The sequence below is a fragment of the Gekko japonicus genome, unplaced genomic scaffold (genome assembly GCF_001447785.1).
Source record: "Gekko japonicus isolate JY-2015 unplaced genomic scaffold, Gekko_japonicus_V1.1 scaffold542, whole genome shotgun sequence".
Lineage (NCBI taxonomy): Eukaryota > Metazoa > Chordata > Lepidosauria > Squamata > Gekkonidae > Gekko > Gekko japonicus.
Window position 1 is genome coordinate 803,999 of NW_015163104.1, and position 27,372 is coordinate 831,370.

The following is a 27,372-nucleotide window of genomic DNA, read 5'->3' on the forward strand; positions in this document are numbered from 1 at the left end:
GAGTGAGAGGATTCATTCAGTCAGCTCAGCTTTCTACAGACCTGTGTCCTGTCTTCTTTGAACACCAGCAACCTTCAAATCAGTTTGCTCTGGAGCCATCCTTCCTGAGCGAAGGCAAAGATGTGTGAGCCGGAGGCTAAAAAACTGTGAGCTCGCTCACACTAACTCATCTTAGAGGGAACACTGATTCCAGGCTCTGTCACTGCAGCGCCAGCTCTCAGAGTGTCGGTCAGCGTCCAGTTTCCCCCCTCCAACGTTGCTTCCCCAGCCCCCTTTCCCAGACCTACCTGAACAGGATCCTCTTTGCCATTTCAGGTGCCAGGCCCATTTGAAGAAGGAGCTTTGAACTGCCGGGCGCCGGTGCCAGTGGTCACAGGAGAGGTTCGCAGGGACACAGGCTTGCGGAGTAAGACTTTTGACCCCGGAATTTCACAGATCCCGGGGCGAGGTGTTTGAATTAAAGCTCTGTATTCTTTGAATTGGGTGTGTGTGTGTGTGTCAGGTTTGCTGGGAAGGGCCGTGGCGCTGTGGTAGTGCTTTTGCACCGCATACAGGCGGTCCCAGGTTCGGTCCCCGGCATCTCCAGGTAAAAAAGATCAGGGAGCAGGCGACGGGGAAAATCTGAGCCCCTGAAAAGGGCCTGCCAGACTAAGGAGACAATGCTGACCTTGACAGACCAAGGTTCTGACTCTCTGCAAGGTAGGATCAGGGGTCTGTGCTCACTTGCTTCATAGCTGGAGAGCCAGTTTGGTGTAGTGGTTAAGTGCGTGGACTCTAATCTGGGAGAACCGGGTTTGATTCCCCACTTCTCCACTTGCACCTGGCTGGATGACCTTGGGCAAGCCATAGTTCTGAAAAGAGCTGTTCTTGAAAAAGGGCAGTTTCCGTCAGAGCACCACCTACCTCACAGGGTGTCTGTTGTGGGGAGGGGAAGGGAAAGGAGTTTGTAAGCCGCTCTGAGACACCTTTGGGTAGTGAAGGGCAGGGGTATAAATCCAATCTCCTCCTCCTCCTCCTCCTCCTCCTCCTCCTCCTCCCCCTCCTCCCCCTCTTCTTCTTCTTCTTCTTCTTCTTCTTCTTCTTCTTCTTCTTCTTCTTCTTCTTCTTCTTCTTCTTCTTCTTCTTCTTCTTCTTCTTCTTCTTCCTCCTCCTCCTCCTCCTCCTGGCTCAGTGGCAAAGCCCCTGCGTTTGCCCAGCTCAGTCCCCGGCCTTTCCATTTGAAGAGTCTCCAGTGGCAGAGACTGAGAAAGACCTTAGAATGGGGCCTCTCTCTCCTCCCTCGGGCAGCCCGGCAGTCCACGGCTCTCAGCTGTTCCAGGCAGCAGTGGAGATCCATTGGGCGGTGGGGGCGGTGGGGAGAGTGGCATCCAACGTCCTCTCTCCAGGGCTCTCCTAATCAGAGTTGTCACTCTTCCAAGCTCCTTGAAGTCAGTGGGCTTAGAAGGACTCAGCTCTGGTTAGGAGCGCCCGGTAAGTTTCCTACCCAAAGTCAATAATCGATAGACCCTGCCCCGGAGGTTGACTCCTGCCGCAATCAGATTTTGTGTGTTTGGAAGCCCAGCCTCAAACAGTCTGTGGCAGCTGATTTGCTGCATGCTGTGGGGGTGTGCAAAAGGGCACACCCTGATTTCCCCAAAGATCCCAGGACTCCGCAGTGTTCCCTCTAAGCCGAGTTAGTGTGAGCTAGCTCACAGTTTCTTAGCCTCTGGCTCACGCATTTTTGTCTTAGCTCAGGAAGGAGGGCTCCAGAGCAGACTGATTTATGCAGCAGCCAAATCGCACAGCTCACAACTTTAATGCCGGTAGCTCACAAGGTAGATTTTTTGCTCCGAAGACTCCACATCTTAGAGGGAACATAACCCAGGAGATCTCAGAAAGCTCTTGCTTCAAGAGGCACAGGGAGTCCTCGTTGTTCCTTGGCTTGAGAGGCGCTATTGAAACAAGCCTGATTTCCAGAAAGTTCCCACCCCGTGAAGGTTGATCTCCCGTTGTTATGCCAACCCATTGGCCTCACTGCTGCCATTCCCTCTGTAGTAACACCACAAATAAGAACACGGACACAGGTGGCTGTTTAAAAATTGTAACTAAGAAAAAGAAGAGGAAGAGGAAGAAGAGAGGAAGAGATTGGATTTATACCCCGCCCTTCTCTATCCAAAGGTGTCTCAGAGCGGCTTACAAACTCCTTTCCCTTCCCCTCCCCACAACAGACACCCTGTGAGGTAGGCAGGGCTGAGAGAATTGACAGAAACTGCCCTTTTTCAAGGACAGCTGTGCCAGAACTACAGCTTGCCCAAGGTCATCCAGCCAGGTGCAAGTGGAGGAGTGGGGAATCAAACCCAGTTCTCTCAGATTAGAGTCCGCCATGCACTTAACCACTACACCAAAAGGGCAAGAGTCCAGTAGCACCTTAAAGACTGACAAAATTCGTAGCAAGGGTAGGAAGCTTCTGTGAGTCACTGCTCACCTCTTCAGAGTTTTCGTGAGCCACTTCAGATCTGAAGAAGTGAGCAGTGACACACAAAAGCTCCTCCCTTGCCACACGTTCTGTTAGTCTTTGTGCTATTGGACTCTTGCTCTTTTCTACTGCTACAGATAGACTAACACGGCTACCCATCTTTAACTAAGGAGAGACAGTCATTTATTTATTTATTGGCCTCAGTATTCCTCATCTGGAAAATGGGCGCGTTAATTGGCTGGCTTGTGACCAGTTCTTCACATAGCATTTTTAGTTGATTTTTGGAATCACTGTGGATAGAAACTAAGAGATGACTTTGTAGGGGTAGACGTTGCGGTGTCATGATTGGTAATTACAATTGGCTCCATCTTCTAAGGGGAGAGCCATTTTGCAGCAGGCCCCGCCTTTGGGAGGAGCGTTCAAAAAGCAGCTCCACCACCGAAGAGGACCCTTTTTTGAAATTGGCTCCAGCTGGTGGACTATGGCAATTAAAAAGAAGTTCTCTTTAGTCTCACGACGACTAGATACTGTTGTAGAGAATGATCTCAAGTAGGATTTGTGTTCTTGTTCCAGGAGGTGGGCAACTGCGAGAAGGTGGAAAGCTTTTGCAGGCGGAAGATCCTGAAGCCACAGGCCGACGTGGAATTCTTCCGGAAAGAGGGCAGAACGGAAACCAGTCAGGAACCGAGAGGTTGCGGGAAAAGAACTTTGAAGAGAAGGTGGATATTTGGGAGGCAGGCTGGAACGAAACCACCGCCTGGCGAAAAATCCATGCAGAGACTACCCCGGAAATATATGCCGAGAGTTGCGGGAAATTAGGCCCCGTCTCGGACTTGACAAAGCACAAGAGGATCGAAGCGGGCGAGAAGCTCCATATCTGCTGCGACTGTGGGAAAAGCTTCAGCCGGAGGTCGGACCTCATTAGGCACCAAAGGATCCACACGGGGGAGAAACCTCACAAATGCTTCGACTGCGGGAAGAGTTTCTGCCAAAGGTCGCAGCTCCTCGGGCACCAGCGGACGCACACGGGGGAGAAGCCGTACGTCTGCCTGGCCTGCGGGAAGAGCTTCGCCCACCACTCGACCTTCATCGCCCACAAGAGGACCCACACGGGGGAGAAGCCGTATAAGTGCTCGGTGTGCGAGAAGAGCTTCGGCAACCGCTCGGTCCTGATCAAGCACGAAAGGATCCACACCGGTGAGAAGCCGTACCAGTGCTCCGAGTGCGGGAAGCGCTTTAGCAACCGGACCAGCGTGCTCAAACACGAGAAGACCCACCGGAAGGAGGAGGCCCAGGGAGACCCAGGCCGTGGGAAGGACATCTGCTCCTACAGTCATGAACACAAAAGCGTTGACGGAGACTGACCTGACCCCCTCTTGCCCGTGTTTTTTTTATCGGGGAAGCAAGAGAGGCTGAAATTATGAGTACTTAGGCTAACAACTTGGGAAAAGCAGAAATTCAAGGAGCTGGGGCGAGGGAAAGTGCATTGGTTCGTGCGTGCAGAAAAAACAAGGAAGCAGTGATGCTCTGTGTTTTTGGTGGTGGTGGAGGACACAGTGGGTGGAGCTTCTGGAGTTCTGGCCCTGCTGGTGGACCTGCTGATGGCACCCAGGTTCCGGCCACTGTGTGACACAGAGTGTGGGACTGGACGGGCCACATGACTTCTCTTACGTTCTTAAATAAGGAGGAGGAAGAATGAACGACACCCCTTCACACTGCCGGCAGAGGAATTCCTTTTTTGGGAGGCTCATTCTTATTTAAAAACTTCTTGCTATCAGTCAGATCACGAGTGGGCCGCCGTGTGGGTCTGTCTGTAGCAGTAGAAAAGAGCCAAGAGTCCAGGAGCCCCTTACAGACTGACAAGATTTGTGGCAGGGGAGGAGCTTTTTGTGAGTCACCGCTCACTTCTTCAGACACGGCCAGATACAGGGTGTATCGGAAGAAGTGAGCAGCGACTCACGAAAGCTCCTCCCCTGCCACAAATCTTGTCAGTCTGTAAGGGGCTCCTGGACTCTTGGCTCTTTCCTTGCTATTAGAAGCACATTACGCCTTGGTGTTTAGTCATGCCGGCCACATGACCACGGAAACGTCTTTGGACAGCACTGGCTCTTCGGCTTTGAAACGGAGATGAGCACCGCAACCCTAGAGTCGGACTCGGCTGGCTTTCGAGCAAGGGAAACCTTTACCTTTACCTTACGGCAAAGGATGAGAGCAGATGGAATTCGTTTTCTTTCTTTGTGGTTACTCTTCTAACCTAGCTATGTGCGGGTGATGCTTTTTAAAAAAAAGTCATTCCGGACTGATGTCTTTGGTTTCGAATTACTGTCCATGTTCTCCCTACCTCGTGGTTTAAAAAACTCCCAGATCCAATTGTTTCTCTAAAAGTACTAGGTTTTGTGGGGTTTTTTTTTTACAAATCTGCTTTCTCTCAGGGTTACATGGTTTCATTCCATCCTACCTGCATTTCAGTTGTGGTCTTGTACCTCTTTGTTCGAATATCCTGAAGAATAGGAGCCGAGTGGGGTGTAGTGGTTAGAGTGTCAAACTGGGTTCAAATCTGTACTCTGCCAAGGCAGCTCCCTGGGCAACCTTGAGCCAGTAACACCCTCAGCCTAACCTACCTTATAGGGCTGTTGTGAGGATAAAGTGGAAGAGAGGAGGACCGTGTCAGCCACTGTGGGTCCCCACTGAGGAGAAACATGGGGCAGTGTTCCCTCTAAGCCAAGTTACTGTAACCTAGCTCACAGTTTTTTAGCCTCCGGCTCACACATTTTTGCCTTAGCTCAGGAAGGGATGGCTCCAGAGCAAACTGATTTATGCAGTAGCCAAATCGCTCCCTCACAACTTTCATGCCAGTCGCTCACCAAGTAGAATTTCTGCTCACAAGACTCCACAGCTTAGAGGGAGCAATGTCGGTGGGGTATACAGAAAGCAAAGGAAAAAATGATACCCTCAAAACAGCCTGCTTGTTTAAGTTCCTGCTAAGGGTTTGCCAGTAGAAGGGTGGGATTATTGGCGATTTGCCCAATCAAGCTGTCTCCTGCCCTGTCTCACTGTTTCCGCTTCCAAAACGGGTTGCCCTCTGCCCATGGTGGACAAGTTCACCAAGACACTCTATCCTGAGAACTTTTCTGCAAGAATTACCAAACTCCCATGTTCCCAATGGAAACCATAACAGGTAAACAATAATGTGGGGTTAGATGTGTCTAATGCCTGCCGCACTGCCCTGTGCCAGTTTGGTGTAGTGGTTAAGAGTGCAGACTCTAACCTGGGAGAACTGGGTTTGATTCCCCACTCCTCCACTTGCAGCTGATGGATGACCTTGGGGAAGCCATAGTTCTGACAAGAGCTGTCCTTGAAAAGGCAGTTCTTGAAAGGGCTTTCTCAGGGTGTCTGTGGTGGGGAGGGGAAGGGAAAGGAGCTTGTAAGCCGCTCTGAGACTCCTTCGGGTAGTGAAGGGCGGGGTAGAAATCCAATCTCTCTGTGGTAGGCTCTCTCCTTATTTTTCAAATTTATATTCCACCCTCCCCGTGGAAGGCTGCCTTATACTGAACCAGACCCTCAAAGTCCCTCAAAGTATTGTCTACTCAGACTGTCTTTCACCTCACCTACTGCTGGGTCCTTTTCACTGGAGAGAAATGGTGTCATGATATTTGCTGTGCCACCAGAGGCCTACTAGGCCCAGGGAGCCTGGCTAGCAGTAGGTGATGCTGGGCCTACAACTCCCAGAAGCCCCTGAGAGGTTTTGGAGCCAAAATTGACCAATAGGAAAAGAGGAGGGCTTGGAATAAAAGATCTGGTGCAGCAGGAAAAGCTGTTCTTCTTCCCAGGAGACAGAGCCAGAAGGAACTGATGCTCCTGTGAGGGAGAGACCCTCATCCTGAGGGAAGGGTGAGTAGTCTAGTGCCACTTGGAATAGTGGGCTAGGGACAGTATATATTTAGACGCGTTAGGCATTTGATTTCTTTGCACTCACTTACTGTTATATTTCTGCACCTTGTTTGTTTGACCTCCTATAAAATAAACTATTTTTATTGTTCACTCTGCCTGGTCCTCACGCCTATTATTCGGCCAAAAGGGAGGTCTAAAGGCCTGGGTAGGTGCTCTGGGCCTTCTCAGAGGAGCCTGGAACCAGAGTGGTGGCAGCGTCAGGTGACACCCCACCTGAGCCGTGACAAATGGTATAGCCCCCACCTTTTTCACCGAATGAGAGCCTTTGGAATTTCGATACAGGGTGGAGGGTGCAACCACAAAATGGCTGTCATGGGAGGCAGAGCCAACCATACCCACAGAGGAAACAAGTGCAAAGGACATAAGGTGTAGAGAGGGAAGAATCTCTTCCTTATAACTCCTGGCCGCCTTATACAGACATTACAGGCCATCCTGGCTTTCCCCCATGAGTTGACTACTGGGAGAGATGGCAGTCCCCCTGGCCTTCAAGCTTTCCCTCTAGGTCAGAGCTCCAGCTGAAGAGGCCTGAACCTGGCTGAAGGAGAAAGAACATTAGCAGAGTATGGCGTGGTGAGCAGGAGATGCTGAGAGGTGCACAACTTGCTCGTAAGGAATGGACACTTCACCTCTAGCATATGTCTGCTCACATGCCTGCGCACGAATGGTAAGGCACCACAGGGTGTACGCGTCGCAACTGGATGTTTTCAACAGGACTGTCAAAGTGGGTCTTGATTTGAAAATCTGTCTCAGGAAGGACAGTGAGGAAAGAAGAAGAAGCTGGATTTATACCTCACCCTTCACTTGGAGTCTCAGAGCATCTTACAATCTCCTCCCCTTCCTCTCCCCACAACAGACACCTTGTGAGGTAGGCGGGGCTGAGAAAGCTCTGAGAGAACTGCTCCTGAGATAACTGTGACTGATCCAAGGTCACCCAGCAGCTGTGTGTGGAGGAGTGGGGAATCGAACCCAGTTCTCCAGATTAGAGTCCGCCGTTCTTAACCACCACACCACACTGGCTCTCATTAATCTGAGGAAGAAACAAATGAGTGGGGGGGGGGGAGGCTGGCCCTGTCCATAATAATATCTTATTATTCCTTCCAGTGGGTCCTTTGCGATTTAATAATTGTCCTGAATGGAGAATCAATAATAAGAAATTGCATATGATTGAGCCCGGGAATATGGGAAAATATCTGAGAGTCAGGATTGACCCATGGAGAGGAATTTCTAAAATTATCCCTGAAAGGAGAGTTAAAGAAAGACTGGCTACCTGAAACCCAAGACAGAGGATGGTGATGGTGAAAGATTTTATTATGCCCAGACTTCTATATGCTGCAGATCATACGGAGATCAGAAGAATACCTCTTAGTCACACTGAAGATATAATTCAAGGATCCCTGACAGGATGCCCAGGGGTGACACGGGGCCTGCCAACACCTCTTCTGGCACCCATCAAATGGTTTCAGATAGTGTACAGAACCAGCTGGGGCTTTTCTCCAGCAAAGCTTCTGATTGGCTGTTTGGATTTTTAAAAAATATTGCTCTTGCAGCAGATGCCACTTTGGTGCTGGTTCCGCCTCCTGAATCACCCATTTGTATCACCCATTTTGTGGCTGCACCCAGCAGCACGCACTGTCAGTTCCAAAGGTGCCTGCAGGCTCAAAAATGTTAGGGACGCCCCCCGATATAATTAGAGCTGTTGTGGAGAGAGTAGGTTGCGTCTACCTATATGAACAACTAACTGCTTGATGTATTCGCACTCTACAGGTGGTGGACCAGGTTTGGCAAGATGAGAGAAATTAGTTCCAATGACGAGGTTTAAAGAGACTCTGTATATGTAAGGTGGGAAGCCCTGAATCCGTTGCCCATGTACTACTCTACTGTGATCTCTGTGCGGAATTATGCCACTGTCTAATCCAGGGGTGTCGAACTCATTTGTTATGAGGGCCGGATCTGACATAAATGAGACCTTGTTGGGCCGGGACATGCATATAATAAAATGTAATGCCAGGTAGCGGAGATATAAACTTTATAAAGGACACAAACACAAAGGGTTTTTTAACTTAAAATACAGGATTGCTGCATGTGATAGACAGGAGCACTGTTCCCTCTAAGCTGAGTTGGTGTGAGCTAGCTCACAGTTTTTAACCTCGGGCTCACACATTTTTGCCCTCGCTCAGTTAGGATGGCTCCAGAGCAAATTAATTTATGCAGTAGCCAATCGTTTGCTCACAACTTTAATGGCAGTCGCTCACAAAGTAGAATTTTTGCTCACGAGACTCCACACCTTAGAGAGTGCATTGGACAGGAGCTGCCCTGCCCCTGAGAGGTAAAACAGTCACTCGGCTGTCTTCACACCAGTGCCTATGGGAGTGCTGCTCCAGAATAGGGTCTCCTCCTAAGCAGGGGCAAAGAGCGGGGAGAATGCGGGTGGGAGAGGGGAATTGTCTCAGCAAGGCTGCAGGCAATGTTGTGTGTAGCTCTGCCAGATGGTGCAGTTGTTGCTGTTGTTCAGTCGCACAGTCGAGTCCGACTCTTCGCGACCCCACGGGCCAGATCCCGCCAGGCCCTCCTGTATTCTGTTGTCCTCTGAAGTTGGCTCAACTTCATGTTCGTTGCATCTTTGACACTGTCTAACCATCTCATCCTTTGCCGTCCCCGTCTTCTTTGACCTTTAGTCTTTCCCAGCATCAGGGTCTTCTCCAATGAGTGCTCCCTTCTCATTTGGTGGCCAAAGTATTTGAGCTTCAGTTTCATTATCTGGCCTTCCAGGGAACAGTCAGGGTTGATTTCTTTTAGGATTGACTGATCTGATCTTCTTGCAGTAGAGTGGTTTAACTTTATCTCCAGGAGAGGACAGGGCTGTGGGGCCTGTGCCAGGGATGAACATAGGTTATGAAAACAGTTTCAGCTGTATTAGGAAGGAGGAGGAGGAGGATATATATCCCAGTGTACCAAAGGTGTTCAAGAAAACTGAACCCAGGGTGGAGCTATGCAGATGAAGAGGTGGGACTATGCAGACATGAGGCCTGCTACAGTGCTCAACGCAGCTCCCTTTGAGTTCTATGGGTCAAATTAAACAGGCAGAGAAAGTAAACCCAGGGTGGGGCTACGCAGATGAAGAGCTGGAGTCATGCGGATACAAGGTCCAGTTTGTTTCTAAACAGCTCCTTTTGAATTCTATGGGACAGATCAAATAGGCGGATTAAATAGACCTAGGGCGCAGCTATGCAGATGAAGGGGGAGAGTTGGTTGAGGTTGGTTTCTGCCATCTATGGCTGCCATTCACTCATATGGGAATAAGGGCTGTACATGTGGACAGAGAGATGTCGCCCACCATTTTGGGCACTGCAATGTGGAGACACTTTCACATGGTTGCCAACCTCCAGGTGGGGCCTGGAAATCTGGAATTTCAACTTATCTCCACATTACAGAGATCAGTTCCCCTGGAGAAAATGGCTGCTTTAGGGGGTGACCTCTACGGTATTATACCAGGGGTGGCCAAAGTTGCTTAACATAAGAGCCACATAGAAGAAAGTCCAGGGCTATTTTTGGGCAGGAACGCACAGGAACAGAGTTCCAGCTGGCTCCCAAGTTGGCCACGCCCAGCAGGAACTCATTAGCATAATAGGCCACACCCAACAGCAGAAACTCATTAGGATTGGTTACATTAGGGGTGTGTGGCCTAATATGTAAAGGAGTTCCTGCTACAAGAAAGGCTCTGGGTTTTGACAACAAACAAGGTAAACAGAATAAGAAGCAAAAGGTGGGTGTGGCTGGATGACCACACTTCTGGTAACATGGGGGTGTGGCCTAATATGCTAATGAGCTGTGCTGTCAGGGTTGTGGCCTAATATGCTAATGAGTTTCTGCTGTTGGGTGTGGCCTATTATGCTAATGAGTTCCTGCTGGGCTTTTTCTACAAAAAGAGCCACATAGAAGAAACATCAGATTTGCTTTTTATTAACATTAACATTAAATAACACGACCAGAAACAAAAACAAAACGGGGTAAAAACAGATATTGATAATGGTATTCAAGGAGACAAATGCTTTCTCCCCAGGCTCCACACCCAAAATCTCCAAGAATTTCCTAACTCAGAGCTGGCAACCCTACGACATTCATCTTTAGAATCTAGCGATAAGAGAAGATGCCCTCTAACAGCATCTTCTCCTTGAGGCACAACCTCAAAAGTGAAGTAATAAAAGACAAACTCAGTGGTACTCATTTCTTATTTTATTGTCCATTGGTGTCATAGTAGGTTACAGTTAAGGATTTCACCTTCAGAAACGTGTACAGACAATTCAGCTAACAAGAACAAAACGCAGAAATTTGGGGGCGGAGGGACGGGAAATAGGATAGGATCTCAGCTTCTTGGCTGTGCATGATAACAGTGCGGCTGATGGGCTCCTCAGTTTCTAGAATAGGTAAAAGGTAAAGGTTCCCTTGCTCGAAAGCCAGTCGAATCCGACTCTAGGGTTGCGGTGCTCATCTCCATTTCAAAGCCGAAGAGCCAGCGCTGTCCGAAGACGTTTCCGTGGTCATGTGGCCAGCATGACTAAACACCAAGGCGCACGGAACGCTGTTACCTTCCCACCGAAGTGGTCCCTATTTATCTACTTGCGCATTCTTGCTTTCGAACTGCTAGGTTGGCAGGAGCTGAAACTAGAGACGGGAGCTCATTCCGTCATGCGGCACCCGGGTCTCGAACTGCTGAACTACCGACCTTCCACAGCCTGCAGTTCAGCATCTTAACCACTTGAGCCACCACAGCTCCTAGACTCTAGAATAGGAGACCTCAGCAATTTTGAACCTGTGGGCCCTTTGGGAATTTTGAGAAACGGTAGTGGGTGCCACCGCAAAATGGCTGCCACAGGAGGCAGAATCAATCACAAAATGGCAGGAGGAGGAGGAGGAGATTGGATTTACACCCCGCCCTTCATTCGGAGTCTCAGAGCGGCTTACAAACTCCTTTCCCTTCCCCTCCCCACAGCAGACGCCCTGTGAGGTAGGTGGGGCTGAGAGAGCTCTTTCAAGAACTGCCCTTTCAAGGCTGAATCAATCACAGAATGGCTGCCACAGGGGGTAATTACAAAATGTTGCAGGGATTCAAAGAAAGCATTATCTTGTGACGGAGGCAACTATTTCCAAATGGACACTGCAAAATGATGCTCTCTAGAGTCTTTCTAAAGCAACTCCTGCTTCAAATGAGATGGAGAATAGCCAGGATTGGCTCTTAGGTGAGGGAACAGGGTTCTCGGAAAGAAGAAGCCAGTGAACATCATAAAACATACTGGCAGGCAGCACATTGGAGATCCCTGTTCTACAGGATGAACGGGAGAGTGGAGACTTGTCGACATTTCCTGTCAGAATTGGTTTCATACTGGTTTTAAAGGAGCGGAGTGTCTCTCTCCCTTCCCCTCCCCAAAATGGGCGGGAAATGGGATCTTTGACTGGAAGGGGAGAAAAACAGATGGAAAATCAGTAGGCAACAGCTTCTTTCTGCTTCAATCCTACTTCAATTTGCAGAGTCAAGCACGCAGTGAGTCAGCATGGTGTAGTGTTTCGAGTATCGGATTAGGATCTAGAAGACCCTGAAGCTCGATCAGTGACTTTAGATTGATTCATCTATCTAACTTACCTCACAGGGTTGTTGTCAGGATGAAACGGCGGAGAGAACCCCAAATACTGCTTAGAAGAAGCCAGGGGACAAAATGTGCCTAGACTGACAGAGATTCAGGAGACCAGAGCAGCTATTCTAGATAAACTAGAATGAAAGCCATGTCAAACTCAAGTTGTGTTATGGCTGTCTATCCCCCCCACACACACACACACCCGCCACCAAGTATGGTACAGGTATTTTGGTCTCTGCATCTAGCCCACAAGGGAAACAAGGACGGACATGGGTCTAACTGTGCCAGTAGCAGAACCTTTTCTTCAACTGGTATATGTTCCCTGCAGGACTGTAACAGGACCAGTTATATTTTCAGAATGCTGCCTGGAGCCACAATGCCCAATTCTAGCAACAGATACCAGGCTGAAGATAGACAAACCTTTTAAAAAGAAAGTACTCTTCGGCCCCGGTCACACGGGAGGTTTTGGGCCGGAAGAGGGATGGATTGGGGGTGCAGCAAACGGGGGCGAGCACACCGCAACATCTGGGAAGTGGCGTGCACCTGTCCCCGATCCGGCCCTTCAGGCTGAAAATGCGCTGAAAAAAAGAACCAGCAAAAGAGGACTTACCTGAAACGGCACAGCAAGCGCGGCCGTTGGATCGCCAGCGCACCTGTCTTCAGGCGCATTCGAGGCTCCCAGCCGAACTGCGCATGCGCACACATGCGCAGCTGGCTGCCTCGCGCTCCCTTCCGTGGCTTTCTCCCCGGCATCTGATCGTGCCGGGAAGCAACTGCGCGGCGGCTCACGGGATCCGTCTGATCCCGTCGCCGTGTGTTTCTTTTGGTGCGGCTTTACAAAGCCACACTTTGGCCGCATCAATTTCCCCCCCGTGTGACAGGGGTCTTCACTTTCAATCCACTTTCCAACTACATTTTACTGTGTGAACTGGCAAAAAATCCAGTCGGAAAGTGCGTCGAAAGTGGATTCTTTAGTGTATGTGATCTCAGCCTAACAGTGAAAATGGTTAGTAGAATAGCCCAGAATGTGGGTAAAACCTTCACCATAATGTAAACATACTAAACGGACATCTACTGAGCAAAGCCACCAGTCCGCCAAGCCCTACAGTGTCTACTCAGGCTGGATCTACAAGATCTCAAAAAAGAAGGGTCTTGCCCAAAACCTGAGATCCTTTAAGTGGAGGTGGCAAGGATAGAACTGAGGACCGGCTGCATGCAAAGCTGAGGCTCTGATCTTCAGGCAGGGGCCTTCTTGACATTGGTGCCAGGGCTGGATGGACCAGGCTAGCTCGACCTTGTCAGACCTCAGAAGGTCAGCAGGTTAGTACTTGGATGGAAGACAGCTCTGACTTGGATAGTCCAACCTCATCAGGTCTTAGAAGATACATTCAGGTAGGGGTAGCCATCTTGGTCTGAAGCAGCAGAACAAAGTTTGAGTCCAGTGGCACCTTTAAGACCAACGAAGTTTTATTCAAGGTAGGAGCTTTCATGTGCAAGCACACTTCTCCAGATACAGAAGAAGTGTGCTTGCCAGGGGTCATTTCCTGCAGGAGCGCAGAGGAACGGAGCTCCGGCAGTAAAGAGCCCAGGGGGCGGGCACATGCAACAAGCCCCACCCCCTGCTCCCAGCGGCCCTCAGTCAGAGCAAGAAGCAGCCAGGTAAGTTGCAGAGCTCCCCCCGGTCCAAAACAGTCCAGTGGCACCTTTAAGACCAAGTTTTATTCAGGTACAAGATCTCCCTTCTCTGCGAGGACAGATCTGCACGTTCCCCCCCCCCCAATAGCTAGCAATCCAAAACAGTCCAGTGGAGCCTGAGCAGTGGGAGTGATGTCAGGGGGTGTGGCATATGCAAATAAGATATGCTAATGAGTTGTGCTAATGAGCTCCTGCACCTCTTTTTCTACGAAATGACCCCTGGGGCTTGCACACGAATACTTACACCTTGAATAAAACTTTGTTGGTCTTTAAAGGTGCAACTGGACTCAAACGTTGTTCAGATCTTGGGAGGTAGGCAGGGGTGGCCCTGGTTATGACTTGGATGGGAGACCACCAAAGGAAATCCAGGGTTGCTGCACAGAGGCAGGTGATGGCAAACCAACTCTGTTCATCTCTTGTCCTGAAAACCCCACTGGGGTTGTGCTGTCTCGGTTGTGACTTGACAGCACTTTCCACCACCAGGAATAAAAAACCTTATCCAAATTAAGAGGAGGTCAGAGCCACAAAACTGGAGGAGACCGAATTAAACAAATCTTTTTTAAACAATCTAATGTAGCGATGCTGTTAAATTTGGAGATCTCTGGCTGAGTGAAAAGTCTGAGAGTTCCTGAGGCTAAATCCTCACTGATGTGAGTGGCAGAATCCTGTGTAAGACTAGGAAACAAATGAAAAATGGACTGGATGTATCGGAGTAGCTTTTAAAATTGCCAAAAGATTTACACAGCTCGGTTTGCCAGTCTGCTTTGCAAGTCAATTTCTTGTCCGTTGCGAGGCGAAACCTTTTCTGAAGGTTCGCGCAGACTCTCTCGGGCGTGGATCCTCTTGTGGCTGATAAGGCGCGAGTTCTGGCTGAAGCCCTTCCCACAGAAGGAGCACTCGTACGGTTTCTCTCCCGTGTGTGTCCTCTCATGCACAATGAGGTTGGAACTCCGGCTGAAGCTCTTTCCGCAGCTGGCGCACCGGTAGGGTTTCTCTCCGGTGTGGGTCCGGGTGTGGGCCAGGAGATTGGAACTCTGACAAAAGCTTATCCCACAAACTTTGCACTTGTACGGTTTTTCACCGGTGTGCGTCCGCTCATGAGTAATGAGTTCGGAGCTTTCGATGAACCTTTTCCCGCATTCTGCACACTGATATGGTTTTTCCCCGGTGTGGATTTTCTGATGTCGAATGAGAAGCGAACGCAAACTGAAAGACTTCCGACACTCAGGGCACTGGTAGGGTTTCTCACCTGTGTGGATCCGCCGGTGGCTGATGAGTTGTGAGCTACGTGAGAAGCTCTCCTCACAGTCTAAGCACTTGTATGGTTTTTCCCCTGTGTGGGTCCGTTGGTGGTTTATAAGGTTCGAGCTACGGGTGAAACCTTTCCCACAATCTGAGCACCTGTACGGTTTCTCACCCGCATGGGTCCTCTGGTGGCTAATGAGGTTTGAGGTCCGGGAAAAACTTTTCCCACAGTCTGAGCAATTGTATATTTTCATACCAAGACTGATCCCATTATTCATGTTAAGGTCGGGGCACGAGTTTGAGATTTCCATCCTCTCATCCTTGCAGAGTCTCTGATGAATTGCTGTTGTGCTGAGGACATCTATGGCACCATTTCCTCCTTCACAAATGACCAACATATTCAGTCCCGTCTCTCTGTGGGGCTCCTTTTGCTGCTGTAACTTATCCAAATTCTTCGGGGCTTCGGCTTGGTTCTCCTTGGCTTCCGTCAGTGATGTCACCTGCCCGTTTCTTTTGAAGAGGAAATTCTTCTGATTTCTCTGCCCATCTAGAATTAAAACAAAAACAGAGAAAAAGTGTGAATTATATATCCTGTACTGGAGAGAGGTACAATTTTCTCCCAAAGGGGATTACATCAAAGGAGAAATGACACTAGAACAAATTTTGAGTCCAGTGGCACCTCTAAGGCCAACAAAAGTTTATTCAAGGTGTGAGCTTTCATGTGCTTGCCCACTTCCTCAGATACATTGAAATGGAAGAAAATAGTTTATATATATAAGCAGATGTCTCTACAGGATTTAAATGGCAAACATTTCTGGCACTACCAAACTAAGCTGTTTTCTCTAACTTTCCTCTCCATTCCCTTCCCTTCATGCACTTCTAGACCAATTTTTTACAAGAGTTACTGAGCAACCAGGACAGCACAGAACGTTCACAAACATTCTAGTATCTCAAGGAACTAAGCTGTTGGAATGTCCGCAGTGCATATTTGGTGAGGGAAGGGAAAGTTGCCAGACTGACTGGCATTAAAGGCTTTAAGGGCAGGAAGAAAATGGATGGGAAGGCATTCGAGTAAGTTTTCTAGCTGTCACAGGGCAGTTCTTTGATAGGTCTGCGTTTTCCTAAGAGTAGCACAAGTTGAATCCATTAATTCAAAAGGAACGGAGAAGTGCAAATGAGTGTCAGCCATTTTAGTTCACAGAACTCAGCTATTCCTGGTGCAGAAATTTCGGTACTTTAGAAACAAACATAGTTTAACTTAGCACTTATTACTAGCTCTTACAAACAACAATGAATACTAAGTTGTTTGTTAAAGCACAGCCGAACAGTTTAAGCCTAGCTTCACTAGAAACTTATTATAAAAACCCCTAACAAAATCAGAATTAAAATCTCCAGGAAGTAGAATTCTGTCCAACGGCAATAATTCACACTTACCCAACAAACCGCCCGCCCTGTCTCTCTCTTCCTTGGCCCCCCTGCCAAGATGCCTCTGCCAGATTTCGGAAAGCGTCCACTCTGCAGCGGACAAATTCACGGCCATCGTCCCAAATGGCCCTAAGACCTGCAGCAGTGACAAAGGTTCTCGTTCAGTGCAGCATGGCAAGGCGGGAAAGGGAAAAGCTGATAAAACATATTCAAAACCAGACAAGCTGACTGAAGAACTGGATGTGAGATCCCATGAAAGAGTGACAAGAGATGGGATTATGGAACCCACAAATGAAACACCTACTCAAAGAGAGAAAAAAGAAGAATATATGGAACCTCAAACTATTTTAAAAATTGATTATAGATGGTTACCACCAGAAGATACTTGTCTCATCTACAAGGGGAAAAGGCACAAAATTAAGACTTTAAGGCTCAAGAGGAGAAATCAGAGAATGAAGAAGAAAATGAAAACTTATGGAAAAGTTCAAAAATGTTATGGATAAGAGAGAATACATAAGCATCTTTTTTTTTTGATAAGGGAGAAAACAGAGTCTCTCAAGATTTTATAAAGATCTGAATAATATAAATATCATACAGCTGTTCAAAACTATATGAATGAGTGGAAACATTAGAAAATATACTAAAAGAGTATAAAATTTTTATTTCTTGAAATATATGTGAAAGATTATTGTAAGAATATAAGGTGAAATTTGAAAAACAAATTTTGAGGTATTTAAATAGGTAATCTGATGAGGTAATGACATCCCCTATCATTTAGATACCTACGTAAATACTTGTGTATGTATGAAATTACATGGTTTTAGATTTTGAAATCAACTGAATAATACAATAGATAAAGTATACAGACATATAACCTTTCATAGATTATAAAAACTGATATTTAAAAGTGTGCAAAAGATTTTTCTAAGAACATAAGGTGGAACATGGAAAACAAAGATGGTCTGAAGTATTCAAGTGTGTAAACTGAGGATGTAACTGAACCCCTCACATTTATGTATTTGTGTGTTATGTACTTGGGTGTTTGGTCATTGTGAGGTTTGTCTTTCTAAAAATAAAATCTTTAGAGTCATGCTTAGAGATGTGAAGGCCCGGAAAAAACCCGGAAAAATTCGGAAAAATTGAAAAAAGAAAAGAAAGAAAATTGATTATGGAACGTTTTATTTTAACATGATGAATAAAATATTTTAAGACAAGGTGTTCAAATATTTTCCAGATCATTTCTAATATATATATATATGGTATCAGATTGATCTAATTTCTGTATACTGAGGACAAGCAAGTTCTAGGTTACAAACTGAACTCTCCAATGCAAGAGCAAGATGCATTTTTTCCCTTAGGAGGTGCTACTGTCAGAAGAAAATAAAAAGGTTTCAGTTTTGTTTTTGCATGTGGGTGGGTATTCTGTTTGTAATAATTGTTTGGATACACTATATTTTTAATATGCTAGTTGTGATAATTTCATGCCAAGTTAAAATGTCCATAGTCATATTTTATGTTCCTAAAGTAACAGAATGACTTTCAATCTAGATAAGACAAAAGAAATGCTAATGTAGCATTTTTTTCAATTTTCCCAAAAATTTCCGTTTTTTCCCCGGAAAAAACTGGAAAAAACCTGGGGGGTTTTCCGAGCTTCAAAATTTCCGGAAATTTTACATCTCTAGTCATGCTGTAGCATGACAAAGAAAAAGAATCAGGGCAGGATTAGGCTGGTGATGGGTGACCTGGATTCTCAATGGCTTTGCTAAGGGTCCATGGAACACAGACAGACAGTAAGCCTAATTTCTCTAAGATCTGGTCACTCAGGGTGTTTTTAGGCCCCATCCCATAAACGTAAGTGGCTGTCATTTATTTCCCTCAGGGAAACAGCTGAAGTGGGGTACACAGTCACAGTGGGGCACAGTGGAGCCCACTTGCAGGGAGGGCAGTACAGAAGTCGAATATAATAAATATAATTAATAAATAAATAAAACCCAGCCTTTGCCCCAATAATCCAGCATCTGACCCACCACCCCACTCAACAGCCAGCTGCAGATGCTGGACTTCCCTCAGGATCCTCAGGGCAAAATGCTCGCACCTCTTGCGACCATAACAGGAAGTCCTCCACCAGGGCCACCGCCTGGGTACACGTCTCTGGATGCCGTTGCCGGACCCAGCGCTGCATGTCTGGTGGCAGGATGGTCAGGAACTGCTCCAGGATCACCAGCTCCAGGACCTGCTCTTCCATCGGCGTCTTGGGCTTCAGCCACTGATGGCACAGCTCCCAAAGTCTTTGGCAAACTTCTTGGGGCCCCTCAGACTTCTGGGAGTAGAACTGCAAGTCCTCCTCTTCCTCTTCTTCCTCTGCACCAACAAAGTCTTCTTTGGCCTTCTGGGAGGATCCACGCTTGCCAGTATCCAAGTCACTAGAGTCCCGCTCCGCTTCTCTGTCAAGAACTGTGCCAAGACAGGTTACCCACTCTCCTGTTGGCCATCGACATACCTCAGCCGCTTCCTCAAAAGACGCAAGGAAGGCCTTGGTATCACTCCATGAGGGGTGCTCAGACATTGGCGGGTCTTCAAATCTTGAGCGGAGGGAAGGCGTGGCCTTTAAGAACTCCTGCCACTGTGCTTCCCAATGATCCGTCAATGGGTCCTGTTTCACACGTGGTGACCACTTTACCAAGTCCTCAGCGGTGCCACTTGGGACAATCTGAGGGTCTTCTTTCTCCGGTGCATTTTCTGCATCAGGATTCTTGGAAACTGACTCCTCCGTTCTTTTTCCTAGCAGCAGCTCCTTCTCAAGAGAGTTTCGGCCTTCCAGAGTTCCCAGATCTGACATAATTTCTTTCTTGACCAGAAGAGAGCTGTTCTGTTCACCCATGACTCAGCTAACATAGACTTCCTGTCCACTCTCAAAACGTCATGTTGCCCAGCAAACCACCTGGCTCCACAACCCAGGTCCCGTCAGTTTTATACTTGGAATTGTATAGCTTCAACGGGCTGATGGCTGAGATTTCTCCACAGCACTTTGGGATGTCTGCAGCGGTAGAAAAGAGCAAGAGAGTCCAGTAGCACCTTAAAGACTAACAATATTTGTGGCAGGGGAGGAGCTGTGGTGAGTCACTGGCTCCCTTCTTCAGATAAATCCTATGTGAATCCTATGCAGGTTAAGCCTGTGGATTTCAATCGATTGACAAAGCAGAGACTCACTAGAGGAGGGCAGAGTAAGTCTGTTTTGCACTCTTCCCCCCCCCCTTCTCTTCCATGGGGAAGGAGATATCCATCTCTCCCACACACACACCTGTTTTCCATTGCTCTGGTTACACCCGAAAAACACACCAGCCCACATCTGCAAATCTTCCTTGGCTCTGTAAGGTGGGAACCCAAAGTCCCAAATTCCAAAGCTTTCCCCCCTTTATTTTCCCAACTGGACGGGGGGGGGGGGGGTTTCTTACCTACATCCTCACCTGGGCATCTCAACTCCAAATGCCACTTTCTTACCAAGGGGAGGGAATGGGAAGAGGGCTGGACAGGAAGGAATCTTTTAACACTGTTGGCATACCCACAGCTAGGGTCTGTCTAGGAAGCGGGACTCTCTGTAGTTAACCCTTTCGGGTGCGGATATACCTTGCCTTGGAAACACTTGTTTTTCTTTCCCTTTTTCTGCTGTTGTGTTGGTTCCCTGTGAAGTCGGTTGCTGTCAACACGCACAAAAACTGGTCGTGGCACGGTGCATGTGTGCGTTGAATCTTCTGCAGAGCACAAGTCCCATTTCATTGCATTGAATTTTAAGGCACAGGGGGACCGAAACAAAGGGGTTGTTGGTACACAGTGCAGGATCCGAAGTGTGGTTACTCAGGAACCCCCAGTGAACTTCAGCAAGATATACTCTCCAAAACATTTCTCTCTCCCTCCTGTGTAAGAAAAGCTTATACCGTGAATGAAACTTCTTTGGTCTTAAAGGAGCCACTGGGCTGAAACTTTGTTCTGCTGCTTCAGACCAACACAGCTAACCCCACCCGAATCTATCCTTTGTAACAAGAACATAAGGAGAGCCCTGCTGGATCAGACCAATAGTCCATCTAGTCCAGCATCCTGTCTCACACAGTGGCCAGCCAGTTCCTCTGGCGGGCCAACAACAGGGCATATTTATTTATTTATTGTCAGATTTGTACCCTGCCCTCCCCACAGTTCTCTCAGAGCTCTCTCAGCTGCACCTACCTCCCCGCCCTCACCAGCATAGAGGCTGAGGCCTTCCCCTGAGGGGGCCACCTGGCTCTGGGATTCAGAGGATTAGTGCCTCTGAACGTGGAGGTTCCCCTCAGCCACCATGGCTAGTAGCCATTGATAGAATTATCCTCCATGGATCTCCATAATCCCCTTTTAAAGCTGTTTACCCCTGTGGCCATCACTACATCCTCTGGTTACGCCAATAAAGGTTGATTCATTCATTCACTACATCCTCTGGCAGTGAATTCCACATTTTAATCACTCTTGGTGTAGTCTTTCCTTTTGTCTGTCCATCAGCTTCATTGGATGCCCTCAAGTTCTAGTATTTTGGGAGAGAGAAAATTTCTCTTTGTCAGTGGTCTCCACCCCATGCATAATTTTATAAACCTCTATCATGTTGCCTCTTTTCTAAACTGAAAAGTCCCAGACTCTTCAGCCTTTTCACAGAGGGAAAGGTACTCCAGCCACCTAAACATCCTGGCTCTCCTGTTGTCTACAGTTGTTTATATGTCTTTATTTTTTAGACAACGGATCATTGCTACTACTATCCATTTTTGCCTGTTTTGAGAAAGATCAAGTTTAGCTTTTAAGAAAGGGATTTTTCAGATAGAGGAAGATGATCTTCCAAAGCCACTGTGGTGTAGTGGTTGAGAGTCTCAGACCCCGATTTGGATCCCCACTCATAACATGGAAGCTCCCTGAGTGGCGGGCCAGTCACGCCCTCTCAGCCTAACCTACCTCAAAGGGCTGTTGTGAGGATAAAATGGCAGAGAATTATATAAGTCACTTTGAGTCCCCATTGGGGGAGAAAGGTGGGGTATCAATGAATTAAAATAAATAAAAAATAAATAACAGTGGGATTTTGTAATGTACTCCGCCATGACCACGTGCGCGACCATTGAGCCATGCGGTCAGGCCGAACATCGGAGCTTCGCTCCTCTAAAGACAATAGCCAAGCGGATCCTAGCCCGCACCTATCAGAGGGCCAGGTCCGCGGCCGAGAGCCTATGGGACTCTCGGCCACTGTAAATAGCCTATAGGGAAATTGGGGGTGTGTTTAGGTGGTGGGTTTTCAGTGCATATAAACCGGCCTGCGAGCCGGCTTTCTTTGTCTTGTTCTATCCTAATAAAAGTACTTTGCTGAAATCACTCGACGTTTCTCAGTACTTTTCAGATTTGGTGTGTGTGTGCGCGCGCGTGGGGAGTTGCTTGCTCTCCATCCACAAGTTAATGCTACTCAATTTGGCCTCTGTTGATTCTGGCTCTAGCACATCACCTAAAATTTACCTTCAGCTTTAGTAATATAAAGACTAATGTGTCTTTGTTCTGCTCACTGCCTTACAAGAGAAGAAAGGTGTGACGTCCTCCTTATTGGGGAGGACTAGTTTCAGTTTAAAAGATCTCTTTATTTCGCTTAATTGGGTAGAATCTGCTGCCACCAGGAAATTTTAAGGATTTCCAAACCTTCAGCTTTAGTAATATAAAGACTAATGTGTCTTTCTTCTGCTCACTGCCTTACAAAAGAAGGAAGGAAACTGGTTTTGTGAGGATTAGGTGAGAGAATGAAAGATTTAAGTGAGACTAGCATCAACTACAGATCAGGCTGACCACTACAGCTCTGTATGAGTCCCCAGTCTGCATCCATTATGCTTTTACCATGACTTTGTAGGCTGGATTTGTGAGATTTAGGGGAGACAAAGGCTCCAGTGAGGCTAGCATCAACCACAGGTGAGGCTGACCACTGCGGCTTTGTATGAGTCACTGGTAGTATCCATTACATTTATAGAAAAACAAATTAGATTTATACCCCACCCTTCACTACCTGAAGGAGTCTCAGAGTGCTTACAATATCCTTTCCCTTCCCCTCCCCACAACAGACACCCTGTGTGAGGTAGAGCCAGTTTGGTGTAGTGGTTAAGTGTGCGGACTCTAATCTGGGAGAACCGGGTTTGATTCCCCACTCCTCCACTTGCACCTGGCTGGATGACCTTGGGCAAGCCATAACTCTGGCACAGCTGTCCTTGGAAAAGAGCAGTTTCTGTCAAGAGTTCTCTCAGCCCCACCTACCTCACAGGGTGTCTGTTGTGGGGAGGGGAAGGGAAAGGAGTTTGTAAGCCGCTCTGAGACACCTTTGGGTAGTGAAGGGCAGGGTATAAATCCAATCTCTTCTCTTCTTCTAGGTGGGGCTGAGCGGGCTCTTTCGAGAACTGCTCCTGAGAACAGCTGTGAGAGAACTTGTAACTGACTCAAGTTCACACCAGCAGCTGCATGTGGAAGAGTGGGGAATCAAACCTGGTTCTCCCAGATTAGAGTCCGCACTCCTAACCACTACACCAAACTGGCTCGCTCTTTACCCTGTCCTTCTTCCAAGGAGCTGAAGCTGCTACACATTGTTCTCCCCTGCACATACACAAATCTATCATACATTGCTCCCATTTACCTCCTTTCGATCAACCTCTGCTAGGAAGTGTGTCTGGCCTCTGCACTGCAGCTGACCGAATCACTCAGCCACTCCCCAGACAAGGATGCAATTGAATTTACACACTCTCAACAGAGGTTGCCAGTTGCATCTCTTTCTGAGTTGCTGTTCTAGGCTCCCTCCTCCTTCTAACGTCTCCCTTGGGTGCAATTAAGTCTACCGTGGGATACAAATATAATAAATAAATAAATGGTAGTAATTTCTGGTGCAAAGAGGCTACAGAATCACCTGTCTTCAAAGGAAGCTACTCAGTACCCTGCTCTGGACTCTTTTCCACTGAGAAGGCTGCCCAGAACAGCAACTCACACAGAAACATCCAAGCTCCCCTGAAGACAGCAAATATGATATCCAGGCTCCTCACAATAAGGTAAGTGCAAATGGTGGCGTTCTTATTAAATAAACTCTGTGGACAAACACAGCCACACAGCCTTCATAAAGTTACTTTTATTGGTATTCGCAAGGATGGAAGAAACAAACGTATTTTCAAACTTTCAGGCAACACTTTCTGCATTGACAAGGAAGCTTTGGCTGCAAAGGATTCTGGGAAAGGTTCTCTGGCGCACACGGCTGCAAAGGATTCTGGGAAGGATTCTGTGCTGTGGCGGGTTCTGTGCTGTGCGCTGCTGCAGAGGATTCTGGGAAGGGTTCTGTGCTGCACACTCAACGGCCTTACGGCCTTACCTCTGCACCGTGGGAACTGAGAATCCCACTGACTCTTGAGAGCACCTAATGCTGCTCCTGTGGCTGGACAAGGCGGGGGAGGGGGGGACTTCACCATCATTCAAGGTTTCATTTAGGAACCCTCAGATAACCACTCGAGGTTCCCTTGAAAGCCACCGGAACAAGCAAGTGATGCGCTTGTTAAGAACGTATGCCCAGCGCAACTGTGAAACCATCAAAAGAAAAATACATTTACAGGAAAGGAATGAATAGTAACCACATCAACTGCATCTCTCTCCTCAGGTTATGGAGTGCTTCAACTGCCCTGTATCTTCCTTTCTTATGATGGAATCCACACCCTGTTCCTTGTACGCTCTTCTAAAGCTTCAGCTCCTGGACGGTCCTGTTGGACAGGGAAATCCAAGAACTGAAGGATTACAATAGTGTTTGGATTCAATCCTTATTTGTTAGCAAGCAATACTACTGTGGCTTAACAGAGAAAGTACTCGCCTCTCATGCCGGGATTTTCGGGTTCAAGGTAGCCGTCAGGAGCATTTTGCGAGTGAGCGTAAGCATGACTCTGCCTTACGCTGAATCCGACCATTGGTCCATCGAGGTCAATGATCGTCTACTCAGACGGGCAGTGGTTCTGATCTTTCACATCGCCTACTGCCTGGCTCATTTTAACTGGAGATGCCGGGGACTGAACCTGGGACCTTTTCCGTGCCAATCAGATGCTTTAAGAACATAAGAGATGCCAATGTTGGATCAGGCCAAAGGCCCATCCAGTCCAACACTCTGTGTCACACAGTGGTCAGAAATACCAGGTGCCATCAGGAGGTCCACCAGTGGGGCCAGGACATTACAAGCACTCCCACTGTTGACCCCACCCCCCAAGCACCAAGAAGACAGAGCATCACTTGCCCCAGAGCCCCTATCTATACCTTGTGGCTAAGAGCCACTGATGGACCTCTGCTCCATATGCTTATCTAACTCCCTTTTGAAGCCGTCCATGCTTGTAGCCGCCACCACTTCCTGTGCCAGTGAATCACAGCTCGAAGTTCACGCATGCAAAAATGCACACTACAGCATTGCCTGAAAAAAAGGATCTGAGGTAGCAGGTGCTGGAAAAGTCCCTCCCTCCCTCTGTTTCCCAAAGACCCCTGCTGTAGACAGGCCTCACAGTCTCCTGCCACGCAAAATCATTTCGCTGGAGATGCCCGGGATCGAACCTGGGACCTCCTGCATACAGAGCAGATGCTCCCCACCTACCCCCGCTAAGACTTGGCAATATTCTTGCTGTTGAGGAAAAAATTCAGTGAGGATTTAACCCCCCCCCCAAAAAAAAGACCCAAAAACAAAACTTGCAGCTACTTGTAGGTAAGATTTCATTGTTGCTGGTGATGAAAACCAGAAAGACTTTGTGGAGGGCAACTTAATGGGGGGAGGTAACCTGAATAGTTCAGCTTAGTCTAACCTAACCTAGTCTAAGCTAACCTAAGCAGGGTTGGGCCTGGCTAGTACCTGCATGGGAGACCACCAAGGAAGGAAGGAAGTCCAGGGTCGCTAGGCAGAGGCAGGCAATGGCAAACCCCCTCAGTTTGTCTCTTGTCTAGGGATGGGGTCACCATAACTTGGCTGTGATTGACCACCCTTTCCTCCTCCTCCACCACCACCACCAGATAGCCCAGCTTAACCTGATCTTGCCGGAACCTGGAAGCTAAGCGGGGTTGGCCACAGTTAGTACTTGGATCGGAGACCACCAAGGAAAACCAGGGTTGCTATCCAGAGGAAAGCGATAGCAAACCACCCCCCACTCCTCTCTTGCCTTGGAAACCCTGCAGATGGATCATCGTGAATTAGCTGTGACTCGAAGGCACCTTATTCATTCAAACATAAGAACATAAGAGAAGCCAGTGTTGGATCAGGCCAATGGCCCACCCAGTCCAACACTCTGTCACACAGTGGCCAAAACTATCAGGTGCCATCAGGAGGTCCAGCAGTGGGGCCAGGACACTAGAAGCCCTCCCACTGTTGAACCCCCCCCCCAGCACCAAGAATACAGAGCATCACCTGCCCCAGACTGAGAGTCCCTATCTATACCTTGTGGCTAATAGCTGCTATCCTATGCTATCCTTATAGTCCTATAGTCCTATTATCCCCATAGGATAATAGGACTATAAGGAAGGCTGAGCGCCGAAGAATAGATTCTTTTGAACTATGGGTGCTGGAGAAGACTCTTGAGAGTCCCTTGGACTGCAAGAAGATCAAATCAGTCAATCCTAAAAGAAATCAACCCTGACTGTTCCCTGGAAGGCCAGATAATGAAACTGAAGTTCAAATACTTTGGCCACCAAATGAGAAGGGAGCACTCCCTGGAGAAGACCCTGATGCTGGGAAAGATTGAAGGTCAAAGAAGACGGGGACGGCAAAGGATGAGATGGTTGGACAGTGTCATAGATGCAACGAACATGAAATTGAGCCAACTTCAGAGGACGGCGGAAGACAGAAAGGCCTAGTGGGAGCTGGTCCATGGGGTCGCGAAGAGTCGGACTCGACTGTGCGACTGAACAACAACAAAAAGAGCCACCGATGGACCTCTGCTCCATATGCTTATCTAATTCCCTAATGAAACCGTCCATGCTTGTAGCTGCCGCCACCTCCTGTGGCAGTGAATTCCCATCAGGATTGCTAGGGGGGAAAGCTAGAGCAGCACTTTATCCCCTTTCCTACCGATTAGCAAAAGTGGAGTATAATGACACAGAAGATCTTGTCTCACTAACCTGTTAGTGTTCTTTGAGGGGGTGAACAAACATGTGGACAAGGGGGATCCCTTGACTTCCAGAAAGCTTTTGATAAAGTTCCTCATCAAAGGCTCCTAAGTAAGCTAAAAAATCATGGGATAGAAGGACAAGTCCTTTTATGGATCAAAAACTGACTAATTAATAGAAAACAGAGAGTGAGTATAAATGGGCAGTTCTCTCAGTGGAGGGGGGTAAGCAGTGGGGTACCGCAGGGATCAGTACTTGGTCCACTGCTTTTTAACTTGTTCATAAATGATTTGGAGATGGGAGTAAGCAGTGAAGTGGCTAAATTTGCGGATGATACGAAGTTGTTCAGGGTGGTGAAAACCAGTGAGGATTGTGAGGCACTCCAAGGGGATCTGTCAAGGATGGGCGAGTGGGCGTCAACATGGCAAATGGGGTTCAATGTGGCCAAGTGCAAGGTGATGCACATTGGAGCCAAAAATCCTAAATATAAATACACATTGATGGGGTCTGAACTGGCAGAGACTGAGCAAGAGAGAGATCTTGGAGTTGTAGTGGATAACTCACTGAAAATGTCGAGACAGTGTGTGACTGCAATAAAAAAGGCCAATGCTATGCTGGGGATTATTAGGAAGGGTATTGAAAACAGATCAGCCAATATAATAATGCCCCTATATAAATCAATGGTGAGACCTCATTTGGAATACTGTGTGCAGTTCTGGGCACCACACGTTAAAAAAGATATTATAGCTTTGGAAAAAGTGCAGAAAAGGGCAACTCGAATGATAAAAGGGTTGGAACACTTTCCCTATGAGGAAAGGTTAAAGCGCTTAG

The 27,372-nt window shown here is 47.8% G+C and overlaps 2 protein-coding genes across 2 annotated transcripts in view; one reads left to right on the plus strand and one right to left on the minus strand.

Annotated features, from left to right (window-relative positions):
- The window catches only part of LOC107106595, a 450,486-nt gene that overhangs the window by 274,245 nt on the left and 148,869 nt on the right, over positions 1–27,372 (plus strand). The window contains 1 exon segment of the mRNA XM_015406776.1: positions 3,354–3,708. Coding sequence (XP_015262262.1) covers positions 3,354–3,708 — 355 coding nt within the window.
- The window catches only part of LOC107106579, a 24,137-nt gene continuing 10,923 nt past the window's right edge, over positions 14,159–27,372 (minus strand). Inside the window, exons 4-7 of the mRNA XM_015406759.1 lie at positions 18,902–19,249; positions 18,497–18,667; positions 16,411–16,537; positions 14,159–15,523 (exon numbers count right to left, since the gene is read on the minus strand). Coding sequence (XP_015262245.1) covers positions 14,469–15,523; positions 16,411–16,537; positions 18,497–18,667; positions 18,902–19,249 — 1,701 coding nt within the window. The 3' untranslated portion in view covers positions 14,159–14,468. The remainder of the gene's footprint in view (positions 15,524–16,410; positions 16,538–18,496; positions 18,668–18,901; positions 19,250–27,372) is intronic.